This window comes from Bombina bombina, chromosome 5 (assembly GCF_027579735.1).
Source record: "Bombina bombina isolate aBomBom1 chromosome 5, aBomBom1.pri, whole genome shotgun sequence".
In the NCBI taxonomy this organism is placed as follows: domain Eukaryota; kingdom Metazoa; phylum Chordata; class Amphibia; order Anura; family Bombinatoridae; genus Bombina; species Bombina bombina.
Window position 1 is genome coordinate 1,124,638,330 of NC_069503.1, and position 15,147 is coordinate 1,124,653,476.

The 15,147-nt window shown below is 37.1% G+C and overlaps 1 protein-coding gene across 1 annotated transcript in view; it reads right to left on the reverse strand.

Moving 5' to 3' along the window:
* Window positions 1-15,147, reverse strand: part of LOC128661738 (uncharacterized) — an 82,678-nt gene that overhangs the window by 20,856 nt on the left and 46,675 nt on the right. The window contains exon 3 of the mRNA XM_053715957.1: window positions 5,195-5,280. Coding sequence (XP_053571932.1) covers window positions 5,195-5,280 — 86 coding nt within the window. The remainder of the gene's footprint in view (window positions 1-5,194; window positions 5,281-15,147) is intronic.

Consider the following 15,147-nt stretch of genomic DNA (forward strand, 5'->3'; position numbering starts at 1 on the left):
TTAAATATACTTACTACAATAAAATGCTATTTTTATTTTTTTAGGCTAATTCTTTTGCTTCTTAATATTAAGGAAGATAATCTTGGTTACTAAATATGTAGTATAAAACAGAGGAAGAAGATAAAAGAGGAAGGTTGATAAAGAGGAGGGGGGGGGGGACTGGTGATTTTAAAGGTGTGATGGGGCAAAAACACCCAATTTATACAGTTGCACCCCAATTTTCACCTAGCTACACCAACAAAACACCTAGGCACAACCTGAGCTAGCCAGTAATGCCCACCGACCACCCATCCCTGCCAACAGAACACCCATGATTCTGCCTCTGCCTACACTGACTCTGCGAACATTCACAACAATGCCCATGGTACAACTACAAAACTGCCTACAAACATCTCTGATTAAGTCAAGATAAGTGCTTGCACTTCCAAACTAATTTATTAAAAATGCCGCTGGGCAGAGGATGAGGGGGGAGGGGGATGGAGAGGAGGAGGGGCTGGGGGTAGATAAAGGGTAAACATAGGAGGGAGATGAAGAAGAGGGAGGGAAGGGGACAGGATGAGATTGAAGAGGGGAGAGGAGAAGAAGGGGGTTATGTTAATAATCAACTCATTCTCATTTAATCCGTGAGATATAGTAATAATGACTGTGCACAGAAAATCTCTGGATCGTATTGCTGTTGTTATTCTGTATTGAGGATGAGTCACTAAACCTGGCCAGATGCTGCAATTGTTTTACCATATATTGCATCATCTTACCTAACTAGGCCTAAACAATGTAAATAATATTTTTAAAAAACTAACAATTAATTTATAAAATAATTTTCCACAATATATTTCTATACCTTTGCATGGATTTTTTTGTAAGTACTAGCCTGGTCCATGTTATTGCTGTTGTGAATGATACTATATTGCAGAGATCACAACCATTTTGTGGGAAGGTGCAAGTTTTGGATTTTTCTATTGCTACCACTTATTCCCTACTGAACCCCTCCTAGAAATGATCAGCTTATGATGAATCGCAAGTCATGGTGTGTAAAGTCCCGCCCCAAGCAATGCTGCTTTCCCCACCCCCTGGGTTCTACACCTGGCTGTACGGGTGTTGGGAGGTATGATATAACCCAATCATGAAGATGTTAAATGGGCAAAGTAAGCAACAGTACAATATATTATATTATACAATCACCAGGGCTCCTAAATGGTTAAATTGTGTTGTTTTAGAGCCAATCAGAGCCTTCCTTCATTTGCTTCCAGAATGTACAGTGTGGGAGTGCAGAAACAAAGAGGAGGCCTCTAACCGGGTATGGGATGATGTATGAGTGACACGGGGCAGTGTCTCCTAGTCTATAGAAAACTGCTAAAGAACAACAGTCACTACTAAACTTATTTAGATTAGCTAGGCTCAACCTGAAAGCAAGAAGCTGGTGTTTCCCAACCTCTGGGTTTGCAAGTCATGTAATCCACATCTGTTATAGTATGTAGAAGATTTGCCCTGCATCCCCTCCCTTCAGTGGGAGAAAGGACCACATGGTGAGATACAAGCCAGGATGAGCAGGTTGCCTTGCCAGAGGATTTAGATGGTGGGACATGTTTTATTCACTCACAATACTAGGCAGCACTTTCTACAACTCATGAAGGCCCTAAACTGCTCTGCCAATCCATGAACTGTAGAAGGCTCTGCAGTTTTCTGATGAGTTTACAGCAGAGGTTGTTGCTATGGTTATGCCATGTCTGCAGACAAGTAAGCTATACTGTTTAATTAGCCAGGCATATTTACTTATATTGCTCTTTGTCTCATATTGCATTATTTGTATTTTCATTACTACAGATTATTTCTCTATTTGTAATAAAGACATACTATGTGGCACTGTAGCTTTAATAACAATGTTATACATTAGCAAGAGCACTAGATGGCAGCAGTTTTATAACAATGTTATACATTAGCAAGAGCACTAGATGGCAGCAATTATATAACAATGTTATACATTAGCAAGAGCACTAGATAGCAGCAGTTTTATAATAATGTTATACATTAGCAAGAGCACTAGATGGCAGCAGTTTTATAACAATGTTATACATTAGCAAGAGCACTAGATGGCAGCAGTTTTAAAACAATGTTATACATTAGCAAGAGCACTAGATGGCAGCAATTATATAATAATGTTATACATTAGCAAGAGCACTAGATGGCAGCATTTTTATAATAATATTATACATTAGCAAGAGCACTAGATGGCTGCAGTTTTATAATAATGTTATACATTAGCAAGAGCACTAGAGGGCAGCAGTTTTATAACAATGTTATACATTAGCAAGAGCACTAGATGGCAGCAATTATATAACAATGTTATACATTAGCAAGAGCACTAGATGGCAGCATTTTTATAATAATATTATACATTAGCAAGAGCACTAGATGGCTGCAGTTTTATAATAATGTTATACATTAGCAAGAGCACTAGATGGCGGCAGTTTTATAATAATGTTATACATTAGCAAGAGCACTAGATGGCAGCAGTTTTATAATAATGTTACACATTAGCAGGAGAACTAGATGGCAGCAGTTTTATAATAATGTTATACATTAGCAAGAGCACTAGATGGCAGCAGTTTTATAACAATGTTATACATTAGCAAGAGCACTAAATGGCAGCAGTTTTATAACAATGTTATACATTAGCAGGAGCATTAGATGGCAGCAGTTTTATAACAATGTTATACATTAGCAAGAGCACTAGATGGCAGCAGTTTTATAATAATGTTATACATTAGCAGGAGCACTAGATGGCAGCAGTTATATAATAATGTTATACATTAGCAAGAGCACTAGATGGCAGCAGTTTTATAACAATGTTATACATTAGCAAGAGCACTAGATGGCAGCAGTTTTATAATAATGTTATACATTAGCAAGAGCACTAGAGGGCAGCAGTTTTATAACAATGTTATACATTAGCAAGAGCACTAGATGGCAGCAATTATATAACAATGTTATACATTAGCAAGAGCACTAGATGGCAGCAGTTTTATAATAATGTTATACATTAGCAAGAGCACTAGATGGCAGCAGTTTTATAATAATGTTATACATTAGCAAGAGCACTAGATGGCAGCAATTATATAACAATGTTATACATTAGCAAGAGCACTAGATGGCAGCAGTTTTATAATAATGTTATACATTAACAAGAGCACTAGATGGCAGCAGTTTTATAATAATGTTATACATTAGCAGGAGCACTAGATGGCAGCAGTTTTATAATAATGTTATACATTAGCAAGAGCAATAGATGGCAGCAGTTTTATAATAATGTTATACATTAGCAGGAGCACTAGATGGCAGCAGTTTTATAACAATGTTATACATTAGCAAGAGCACTAGATGGTAGCAGTTTTATAATAATGTTATACATTAGCAAGAGCACTAAATGGCAGCAGTTTTATAACAATGTTATACATTAGCAGGAGCACTAGATGGCAGCAGATTTATAACAATGTTATACATTAGCAAGAGCACTAGATGGCAGCAGTTTTATAATAATGTTATACATTAGCAGGAGCACTAGATGGCAGCAGTTATATAATAATGTTATACATTAGCAAGAGCACTAGATGGCAGCAGTTTTATAACAATGTTATACATTAGCAAGAGCACTAGATGGCAGCAGTTTTATAATAATGTTATACATTAGCAAGAGCACTAGAGGGCAGCAGTTTTATAACAATGTTATACATTAGCAAGAGCACTAGATGGCAGCAATTATATAACAATGTTATACATTAGCAAGAGCACTAGATGGCAGCAGTTTTATAATAATGTTATACATTAGCAAGAGCACTAGATGGCAGCAGTTTTATAATAATGTTATACATTAGCAAGAGCACTAGATGGCAGCAATTATATAACAATGTTATACATTAGCAAGAGCACTAGATGGCAGCAGTTTTATAATAATGTTATACATTAACAAGAGCACTAGATGGCAGCAGTTTTATAATAATGTTATACATTAGCAAGAGCAATAGATGGCAGCTGTTTTATAATAATGTTATACATTAGCAGGAGCACTAGATGGCAGCAGTTTTATAACAATGTTATACATTAGCAGGATTACTAGATGGCAGCAGTTTTATAACAATGTTATACATTATCAGGAGCACTAGATGGCAGCAATTTTATAACAATGTTATATATTAGTAGGAGCACTAGATGCCAGCAGTTTTATAACAATGTTATACATAAGCAAGAGCACTAGATGTCAGGAGTTTATAATAATGTTATACATTAGCAGGAGCACTAGATGGCAGCAGTTTTATAGCAATATTATACATTAGCAAGAGCACTAGATGGCAGCAGTTTTATAATAATGTTATACATTAGCAAGAGCGCTAGATTGCAGCACTATATCCTGTCATGTAGTGCCCCAGACATGTGCATGCTACCTATGTAAATATCTCTTCAACAAAGATTAACAAAGTAAATTTGATAATATTTTTTTAAAAAATGGAAGCTTTTTTAATTTGTTTTTTCTATCTTAATCATGAAAGAAAAAAAATGGGTTTCATTTTCCTTTAAGAAACCATTTAATTGACTTCTATTTACATTTGTCTTTGTTATCTTGGTATCTTTTGTTGACAAACAGGGACCTAAGCTCAGAAGTGTGCATGTGTCTGCAGCACTATATAGCAGCAGTTTTGCTAGAATGTTATCCATTTGCAAGAGCACTAGATGGCAGCATTATTCCTTCCAGGAAGTGCTCCAGACACATATATGGTTATCTCTATAGCGAATACACAATTGGAACAAAGCAAATTTAATAATGTAAGTAAACTAGAATTTGTTTTAAAGTTGTATGCTTTGTCTGTATCACAAAAGAGAATGTTTGGGTTCCATATCCCTTTAAGTTATTTCAGTATGTAGTTACTATCAAGGCTGACCATCTTCAGCAATGATGGGGAAGAAAGGGTTTACATATACTGTGAGTATATACATTTTCTTAAATTTAGTTTAAAAAAAGGCACATACATATTTGCCTCTAGGCTCGCACTTTCTTAAATAGGCCACTAGGTGTCAGCAACACCTAGGGCCCTATTTAAGACCTAATGGTTTGACCTTTTTTTTTTTTGTAAAACAAAGCAAACATGGTTTTTACATAGATGAACAAGTTAATGACTCACTGTGTTATGCAGAAAATTACCTGTTGTAAAAGTGCATCCATCGCAGGTTTAAAATTTGTGTCAATAGGAACAGAGCTTCTTATTTTATAATGCAGCACAGCAGTACCTTTTAAAAGAATGAAACGTTCATAAGGTATTATCTTTGTATTGCACAAATTATTAAAAAATTATTTAAATTAACACTTGGTTAAAAACATCTGCTATTTATATATATATATGAGGCTTTCAGAAGAGTATGCAGCTGGACTGCAAAATACAATCACCTAGATTACGAATTTTGCGTTAGAAGCTATGTGGTGCTAACGAGCAGTTTATGCTCACCGCTCACTTACAGACAGCGCTGGTATTACGGGTTTTTACAAACTCTGCGTTAACCGCAAAAAAGTGATCATAGAGCAAATTTTTTTTCCACATTTCACCTCAATACCAGCACTGCTTACGTTAGCGGTGAGCTGGGTGAATGTGCTTGTGCACGATTTCCCCATAGGAATCAATGGGGGAGAGCCGGTTAGAAAAAAACCTAACACCTGCAAAAAAGCAGCGTTTAGCTCCTAACGCAGCCCTATTGATTCCTATGGGGAAAATACATTTATGTCTACACCTAACACCCTAACATGAACCCCAAGTCTAAACACCCCTAATCTTACACTTATTAACCCATAATCTGCCACCCCCGACATCGCCGACACCTACATTATACTTATTAACCCCTAATCTACCACTTCGGACACCGCCTCCACCTATATTATACTTATGAACCCCTAATCTGCTGCCCCCAACATTGTCGAAACCTACATTATATTTATTAACCCCTAATCTGCCGTCCCTAACATCACCGACACCTACATACATTTATTAACCCCTAATCTGCTGCCCCCAACGTAGTCGCCACTATATTAAAGTTATTTACCCCTAAATCTAAGTCTAACCCTAACACCCCCCTAACTTAAATATAATTTAAATATTTTTATAATTTATAAACCGTATATAATATGTGTGGGTACAGTAAATGAGTAGGAGGATAATTACAGCTAAACACAAACATCGCATAAATGTAAAAAAAGCCCTGGTCCCAGACGGTCAACAAATGGAAAAGTGGTCTGGTCACAAAGGGGTTAATTTAGAAATATTGTAATTAGCAATGTATTGTTGTGTCAGTCACTCAGTTATGCTAAATTTCATTACAATTTAAAGGACATATACATTTTGAAGAAAAAAACGTCCACGTTATTATACAAACTAATAAAACACAAAATTGTTTTCCATCATAGGTAATAGGAATGTGCATTTTTTATATTTTATATTTTTTTATAAAGAGCCATTGATAGCATAAAATTACAGTAATATAAAAAGATTCTAAAAGTATCTCTAACCTCTCTAGTACAGATAACAACTTTTTATTCAAGTCTAATAGTTAACCAGAGCTTTAAGGTTGCGCTAAATTAAATTGTGCACGAGTGAATGCGTTTACTTTCAATGCACTATTTCCGGCACGCTCCAACAGCCCCCCAAAAAAAACGATATCATTTGCGCACAACTGTTAGTGCACCACTCGTAATCTAGCCGTTATTCTGAAATCCAAATTTTTAATTAATATTGTTTTAAAAAAATAAAGTTATCAAAAATTACTATTTTTCCCTGCCCTGTTACTGTTTAAACAAACAGATGTGTTATATTATGTAAATATTGCCTAAATGACATAAGATATTATTTTTTACACTTGGCTCCATCCCCTCTCCAAACTGTGCCATTTTAAAGATGCAAATATTCAAAATCTATTCCAAAATCCAAACCTTTTCCAGTCCCAAGCAGTTTGGATAAAGTTTTCTACCTGTATTTATGATTTATAATATGATTTCTATTGTATATAGTTCATCTTTACAATATGGCATTTGATATTGTTTTCACAATGCTAGAGATGTTCATATATACTTAAAGGGATAGTAAACCCCAACATTTTCTTTATGATTCAGGTAGAACATACAATTTTAAACAACTTTCCAATTTAATTCGATTATCACATTTTCTTCATTCTCTTGTTATCCATTGCTGAAGGGACAGCATTGCACTACTGACAGGAAGCTGAAAATATCTATTTAGCCAATCACAAGAGACAAATGTGTGCAGGCACCAATTAGCAGCAGCTTTTTAACAAGGGATACTAAGAGAACGAAAAACATTTTAAAATAGAAGTGAATTTAAAAGTGTCTTAAAATTATCTGCTCTATCTGAATCATGCAAGTTTAATTTTCACTTTCCTATCCCTTTAAAGGGACATTGTGCACTGATTTGATTTTATAGCTAAATATTTAAATGATGCTGTATTTAAATTGTTAAAATGTTTATCAGAAAGCTAAAAAGTTTGCAAGTATTACAATTTAAAATACAATGTTGCAGTTTTCATGAAGTCTTACCAATCCCATTATACGTAAATGCATACATTCATCTGCAAGATCCCCTGCACGCTCCCTCTAGCTCAGGGTTGTTTAAACCATGGGTCAGGACCCATTACTGAGTCACATCACCATGTTTACTGGTGTATTGTAGAAGAGTGTGTGTGGTGTGTGTTATATGAGAGTGTGTGTGTTATATGAGAGTGTGTGTGGTCTGTGTGTGTGTATTGTAGAAGAGTGTGTGTGGTGTGTGTTATATGAGAGTGTGTGTGTTATATGAGAGTGTGTGTGGTCTGTGTGTGTGTATTGTAGAAGAGTGTGTGTGGTGTGTGTTATATGAGAGTGAGCGTGTTCTGTATGAGAGTTTGTGATTTGTTTGTTTTATGAGAGTTTGTGGTGTGTGTGTGTTATATGAGAGTTTGTGGTGTGTGTTTGTGTTATATGAGAGTTTGTGGTGTGTGTGTGTTATATGAGAGTTTGTGGTGTGTGTTTGTGTTTTATGAGAGTTTGTGGTGTGTGTGTGTTATATGAGAGTTTGTGGTGTGTGTGTGTTATATGAGAGTTTGTGGTGTGTGTGTGTTATATGAGAGTTTGTGGTGTGTGTTTGTGTTTTATGAGAGTTTGTGGTGGTGTGTGTGTTATATGAGAGTTTGTGGTGTGTGTGTTATATGAGAGTTTGTGGTGTGTGTGTTATATGAGAGTTTGTGGTGTGTGTTTGTGTTTTATGAGAGTTTGTGGTGTGTGTGTGTGTTATATGAGAGTTTGTGGTGTGTGTTTGTGTTATATGAGAGTTTGTGGCACGTGTGTGTTATATGAGAGTTTGTGGTCGTGTGTGTGTTATATGAGAGTTTGTAGTGTGTGTGTGTGTTATATGAGAGTTTGTGGCATGTGTGTGTGTAATATGAAAGTTTGTGGTGTGTGTGTTATATGAGAGTTTGTGGTGTGTGTGTGTGGGTTATATGAGAGTTTGTGGTGTGTGTGTGTGGGTTATATGAGAGTTTGTGGTGTGTGTGTTATATGAGAGTTTGTTGTGTGTGTGTGTTATATGAAAGTTTGTGGTGTGTGTGTTTGTGTTATATGAGAGTTTGTGGTGTGTGTGTTATATGAGAGTTTGTGGCATGTGTGTGTGTGTTATATGGGAGTTTGTGGTGTGTTTGTGTGTGTTATATGAGAGTGTGTGTGTTATATGAGAGTGTGTGTGGTCTGTGTGTTTGTGTTGTAGTAGAGTGTGTGTTTTGTATGAGAGTTTGTGGTATCTAGCGTGTGTGTGTTATATGAGAGTTTGTGGTGTCCGGCGTGTGTGTATTATATGAGAGTGTGTGGTGTGTGTTATATGAGAGTGTGCGTGGTCTGTGTATGTGTGTGGTGTATAAAAGTCTGTGTGTTGTATGAAAGTTTTATGGTGTGTGTGTTTGTGTTGTAGTAGATTGTGTGTGGTGTGTGTTATATGAGAGTGTGTGTTTTTTGTATGAGAGTTTGTGGTGTGTGTGTTTGTGTTATATGAGAATTTGTGGCGTCTGGCGTGTGTGTGTTATCTGAGAGTGTGTGGTGTGTGTGTTATATGAGAGTGTGTGTGGTCTGTGTGTGTGTGGTGTATGAAAGGGTGTGTTGTATGAAAGTGTGTGTGTGGTGGTGTGTGTGTGTTTTATATGAAAATGTGTTTGGTGTGTGTTGTTTGAGAATGTGTGTGTGTGTTATATGAGAGTGTGTGTGGTCTGTGTGTGGTGTATGAGAGTGTGTGTTGTATGAAAGTTTGTGTGTGTTTTATATGAGAGTGTGTGTGGTGTGTGTTGTTTGAGAATGTGTGTGGTGTGTGTGTGTGTGTTGTATGAGAGTGTGTGTTGTATGTTTGAGAATGTGTGTGGTGTGTTTATGTGGTGTGTTATATGAGAGTGTATGTGTGTTGTTTGAGAATGTGTGTGATGTGGTGAGTGTGTGTGTGTGTTGTATCAGAGTGTGTGTGGTGTGTGTGTTGTATGAGAGAGTGTGTGGTATGTTTGAGAATGTGTGTGGTGTGTGTATGTGGTGTGTTATATGAGAGTGTGTGTGTGTTGTTTGATAATGTGTGTGGTGTGGTGAGTGTGTGTGTGTGTGTGTTGTATCAGAGTGTGTGGTGTGTGTTTTATGAGAGTGTGTGTGGTATGTTTGAGAATGTGTGTGGTGTGTGTATGTGGTGTTTTATATGAGAGTGAGTGTGGTGTGTTGAATTAGAGTATGTGTGGTGTGTGTGTTGTTTGAGAATGTGTGTTATTTTACAACACCCTAAAAGTTTGACTACAATCAGGAATAAAGTATACACACATATTAGACACTTTGCCAAAAAATGCAGCTATCTTGTTTTCTGTTACTTCACAAAGCTTCAGACCAAGCATAAAAATAGGGACGTAAAGGTATGTGTGGTATCATGGCACTGGGTCTTGGGAAAAAAGTTTGAAGAACCCTGGTCTATCTGATCTGCAGTGCGCAGTTCACAGTAGAGCTGTCAGATGGAGATGGAGTTCTACCAACTGTCATAGTTGGCAACAGTGTAGCTTTGTGCGGAGAAGCTGGAGGGGATTTGCAAGCTTTGAATTACTGCTGGCAACAGAGGAGTTTTCCTTAGCTTGTGCCAGGGTTAGTATATTAGAAAACGTTGCAGGTTACCTACAGTGTAGTGTGATCCTGTTTTGTTTTTAAAATTGATATTGGTTAGCTGATGAATTTGCTGCTTAGTGATTATTGATGTCGGATGTACTTTATGTGCTATGTTGTCTTTTTGAATTCTTAAAATCATGAATGAAAATTAATTGTAAAAAATAAAAAAAATGAATGACATTTATATATTGTATGTACCTATTGAAATTTCTAATTGGTGATTGGCGTATCAAAAAACAAATTGCTTTTTTTTTTAAAGTAATGGTAATTTTGAATTCCCTATCCGTTGTCTAAGTACTACAAAAAATGCCAGACATTCAAAACTTCACCCTGTACTGAACCTATAGAGTATGATCCACTGGAATTCTGAATTTGTCAACCTCCAGAGATGCAAGCTACTGTCCCAAGTTGGAGCTTCAAAATATAAACTGAGCAAGCAAGGTTTCTTTGTTTTTTTGTTTTTTTGCAATAATCATTACAATATTATTAAGAAATATTAATCTAGTTGCAATTAAAAAGCAGGTATCATCCTATACACGTATTTACACAAAATCAGAACATCCCACGTTTACCTGATAGCTGATAATAATAATTGTAATAATCCCACATTAAAGGACTACTGTGTGCATAAACAATACACATTGGGCCATATTATGTGTAGAGTGAAAAATAATGCGAGCACGATATTTGCGCTCCACTCAGTAATACCAGCACAAGGCAAATGTGCGCTGGTATTACAAGTAAATCGCAATGTGAACTTAATCTCGCGTTCGCATTGCAGGGAAGCTTTGTGTTCACGAGTGCACGCTTCCATAGTCTCCAATGGGAGCCTGGTTCTCATGCCGTCAGACCAGGGCTGCCATCAGGGGGTGAATAGGGTGACTCCTGTCAGGGGGCCAGTGGGCCCCATGAGGCAGGCACAACTATTATTTAAAAAATATATATATTTTTTTAATTGTTTTTACATTTTGGCAGCCACCAGAGGGCGCTACAGCAGAGTGCTATTGAGTGTGGGAAATGTCATTACAAGGAGTAAGACTTGGCACTTCAGTTTGTACAGTGTGTGCCTGAGTCAGGCGGCTGATCACTTTAATTTGCAGAGTAGGTAGGACTTACTTAGTAAATGTTTTTTATTTATTTGTGCAATTTCAGATTGTAACTTCAGTGTGGTAGTTGTGTGTTGGGGCCAGCGGTCCATAAAAACATTTTTTTAGCAGTATGCAGTAGTGTATTTATGATTATTTGACAATGCTGTAGAAATTATATATTTTAAACCATGCAGAAATTTTATCTAAGATTTTTACATCTGCATAAAATGTTATACTCTCAGGCTAAGATTGCTCAGTGTTTGAAATGAGACAAGTTAACATAACACTGTTCAGTTTACACTACAGCTGACTTGTGTGTATGTATTTTTTTTCTGTGGATCTCTCTGTGAGGGTGTGTGTGTCTGTCTTTGTGCATTTTCTGTGGATGTCTCTGTGAGGGTGTGTATGTATGTCTTTGTGATTTCTGTGGGTGTCTCTCTCTGTGGGGCCTATCTATCAAGCTCAGAATGGAGCTTGATGTTCCATGTTTCTGGCGAGCCTACAGGCTCGCCAGAAACAGCAGTTGTGAAGCAGTGGTCACAGAGACCGCTGCTCCATAACCTATCCGCCTACTCTGAGCAGGGGGACAGACATCGCCGGAAATCAACCCGATCGAGTACGATCGGGTTGATTGACACCCCCCTGCTGGAGGCCCATTGGCCACGAGTCTGCAGGGGGCGGCATTGCACCAGTTACGGACCTGTTACGCGTTGTCGGATCAGGTCCGCCAGACTATGATAAATAGAGGCCAATGTGTGTATATCTTTGTGTGTTTTCTGTGAGTGTCTGTGAGTGTGTATGTCTTTGTTTTTTTTCTGAGGCTGTCTCTGTGGGTGACTCCTTGGGTGTATGTGTGTTTGTGTTTGAGTTTGTGTGTGTGTCCATTGTCTGTTCCTTTTTAGGATATTTTGACCTTACTACTAATTATTCACATCTTTCTACAGACTTTGAGACTAATGAGACCTTTCTGGAAGTCACCAATCCACCACTTAACCTTTAAATTATTGTTTAGGCCGGGTCCTTCCTTTCAGCCACTGCATGCTGTTGTCATCATATAGTTGGCATCTTTCTTAACAAAAAAGATAATCAGAATTCCATATTTTGTCTTTGTAAATTTTTTGACAAAACTGTAGTCTACCTCATTACTTGTCAGGTCAATGTAAACACGTGCTGAGTGTCTGTGTGGGTGTCTGAGATTCTTTGTGTGTTTTTACTAGAGTGTCTATATGTGAATCATTATGTGTGTCTGTGTGTGTCTGTGTTTGTGTGTTACTACCTTTACAACATTTCCAAGTTTGACTACACTTAAAGGGACACTCAGGTTTTATTAAATTTTCATGATTCAGATACAGCATGTAATTTTAAACAACTTTCCAATTTACTTCCATTAAATAAAATGGCAACAGTCTTTTATATTTACACTTTTTTTGAGTCACCAGCTCCTACTGAGCATGTGCAAGAACTCAGACTATACGTATATGCATTTGTGATTGGCTGATTGCTGTCACATGGTACAGGGGGAGTGGAAATATACATAACTTTGAAATGTGTTAAAAAAGAATCTACTACTCATTTGAAATTCAGAGTAAATGCTATTGTATTGTCTTGTTATTTTGCATTTGTTGATTATGCAAATCTGCTGTGTTTACTGGTCCTTTAAGAATAAAGTGCATATACGTTATAGTCACTTGGTAAAAAAGTTCACATGTCCAAGGGGGGGGCTGATCAATGGTAAGTAAGGGGCCCAAAAATTTCTAGTGGCAGCCCTACATCAGGCACGTCTGAGAACCTAGTGCAGCGAAGGGGGTAAGTCGTGCATCGTTGGGCAGCAAATATTAAATATATATGTATATCAATATATACATTTACAGGGAGTGCAGAATTTTTAGGCAAGTTGTATTTTTGAGGATTAATTTTATTATTGAACAACAACCATGTTCTCAATGAACCCAAAAAACTCATTAATATCAAAGCTGAATAGTTTTGGAAGTAGTTTTTAGTTTGTTTTTAGTTATAGCTATTTTAGGGGGATATCTGTGTGTGCAGGTGACTATTACTGTGCATAATTATTAGGCAACTTAACAAAAAACAAATATATACCCATTTCAATTATTTATTTTTACCAGTGAAACCAATATAACATCTCAACATTCACAAATATACATTTCTGACATTTAAAAACAAAACAAAAACAAATCAGTGACCAATATAGCCACCTTTCTTTGCAAGGACACTCAAAAGCCTGCCATCCATGGATTCTGTCAGTGTTTTGATCTGTTCACCATCAACATTGCGTGCAGCAGCAATCACAGCCTTACAGACACTGTTCAGAGAGGTGTACTGTTTTCCCTCCTTGTAAATCTCACATTTGATGATGGACCACAGGTTCTCAATGGGGTTCAGATCAGGTGAACAAGGAGGCCATGTCATTAGATTTTCTTCTTTTATACCCTTTCTTGCCAGCCACGCTGTGGAGTACTTGGACGCGTGTGATGGAGCATTGTCCTGCATGAAAATCATGTTTTTCTTGAAGGATGCAGACTTCTTCCTGTACCACTGCTTGAGGAAGGTGTCTTCCAGAAACTGGCAGTAGGACTGGGAGTTGAGCTTGACTCCATCCTCAACCCGAAAAGGCCCCACAAGCTCATCTTTGATGATACCAGCCCAAACCAGTACTCCACCTCCACCTTGCTGGCGTCTGAGTCGGACTGGAGCTCTCTGCCCTTTACCAATCCAGCCACAGGCCCATCCATCTGGCCCATCAAGACTCATTCTCATTTCATCAGTCCATAAAACCTTAGAAAAATCAGTCTTGAGATATTTCTTGGCCCAGTCTTGACGTTTCAGCTTGTGTGTCTTGTTCAGTGGTGGTCGTCTTTCAGCCTTTCTTACCTTGGCCATGTCTCTGAGTATTGCACACCTTGTGCTTTTGGGCACTCCAGTGATGTTGCAGCTCTGAAATATGGCCAAACTGGTGGCAAGTGGCATCTTGGCAGCTGCACGCTTGACTTTTCTCAGTTCATGGGCAGTTATTTTGCGCCTTGGTTTTTCCACACGCTTCTTGCGACCCTGTTGACTATTTTGAATGAAACGCTTGATTGTTCGATGATCACGCTTCAGAAGCTTTGCAATTTTAAGAGTGCTGCATCCCTCTGCAAGATATCTCACTATTTTTTACTTTTCTGAGCCTGTCAAGTCCTTCTTTTGACCCATTTTGCCAAAGGAAAGGAAGTTGCCTAATAATTATGCACACCTTATATAGGGTGTTGATGTCATTAGACCACACCCCTTCTCATTACAGAGATGCACATCACCTAATATGCTTAATTGGTAGTAGGCTTTCGAGCCTATACAGCTTGGAGTAAGACAACATGCATAAAGAGGATGATGTGGTCAAAATACTCATTTGCCTAATAATTCTGCACTCCCTGTATATATATATATATATATATATATATATATATATATATATATATATATATATATATATATATATATATATATATATATATATATATATATATATATATATATATATATATATATATATATATATATATATATATATATATATATATGTGTGTTAATATGTGAATACAAGCATATACATATATATTCACTGGGAACACACAGTCCCCATAGACTGCAATGTAAAGGCACTTTCAGTGCTGTTTTTTTTTTTTCTAACACCCCACACCTGCTATATTTAACCCCTAAAAACTGCTTAGTGCAGTTATTTTATTAAAAAATAAAAATGCTACAATTTTCTTTATTAAAAACTACAACACACATTATTTTGGGAGCAATTGGAGCAAATAATTGTAATGGCTGGTTATTTATCATGCATCCATAAACAGG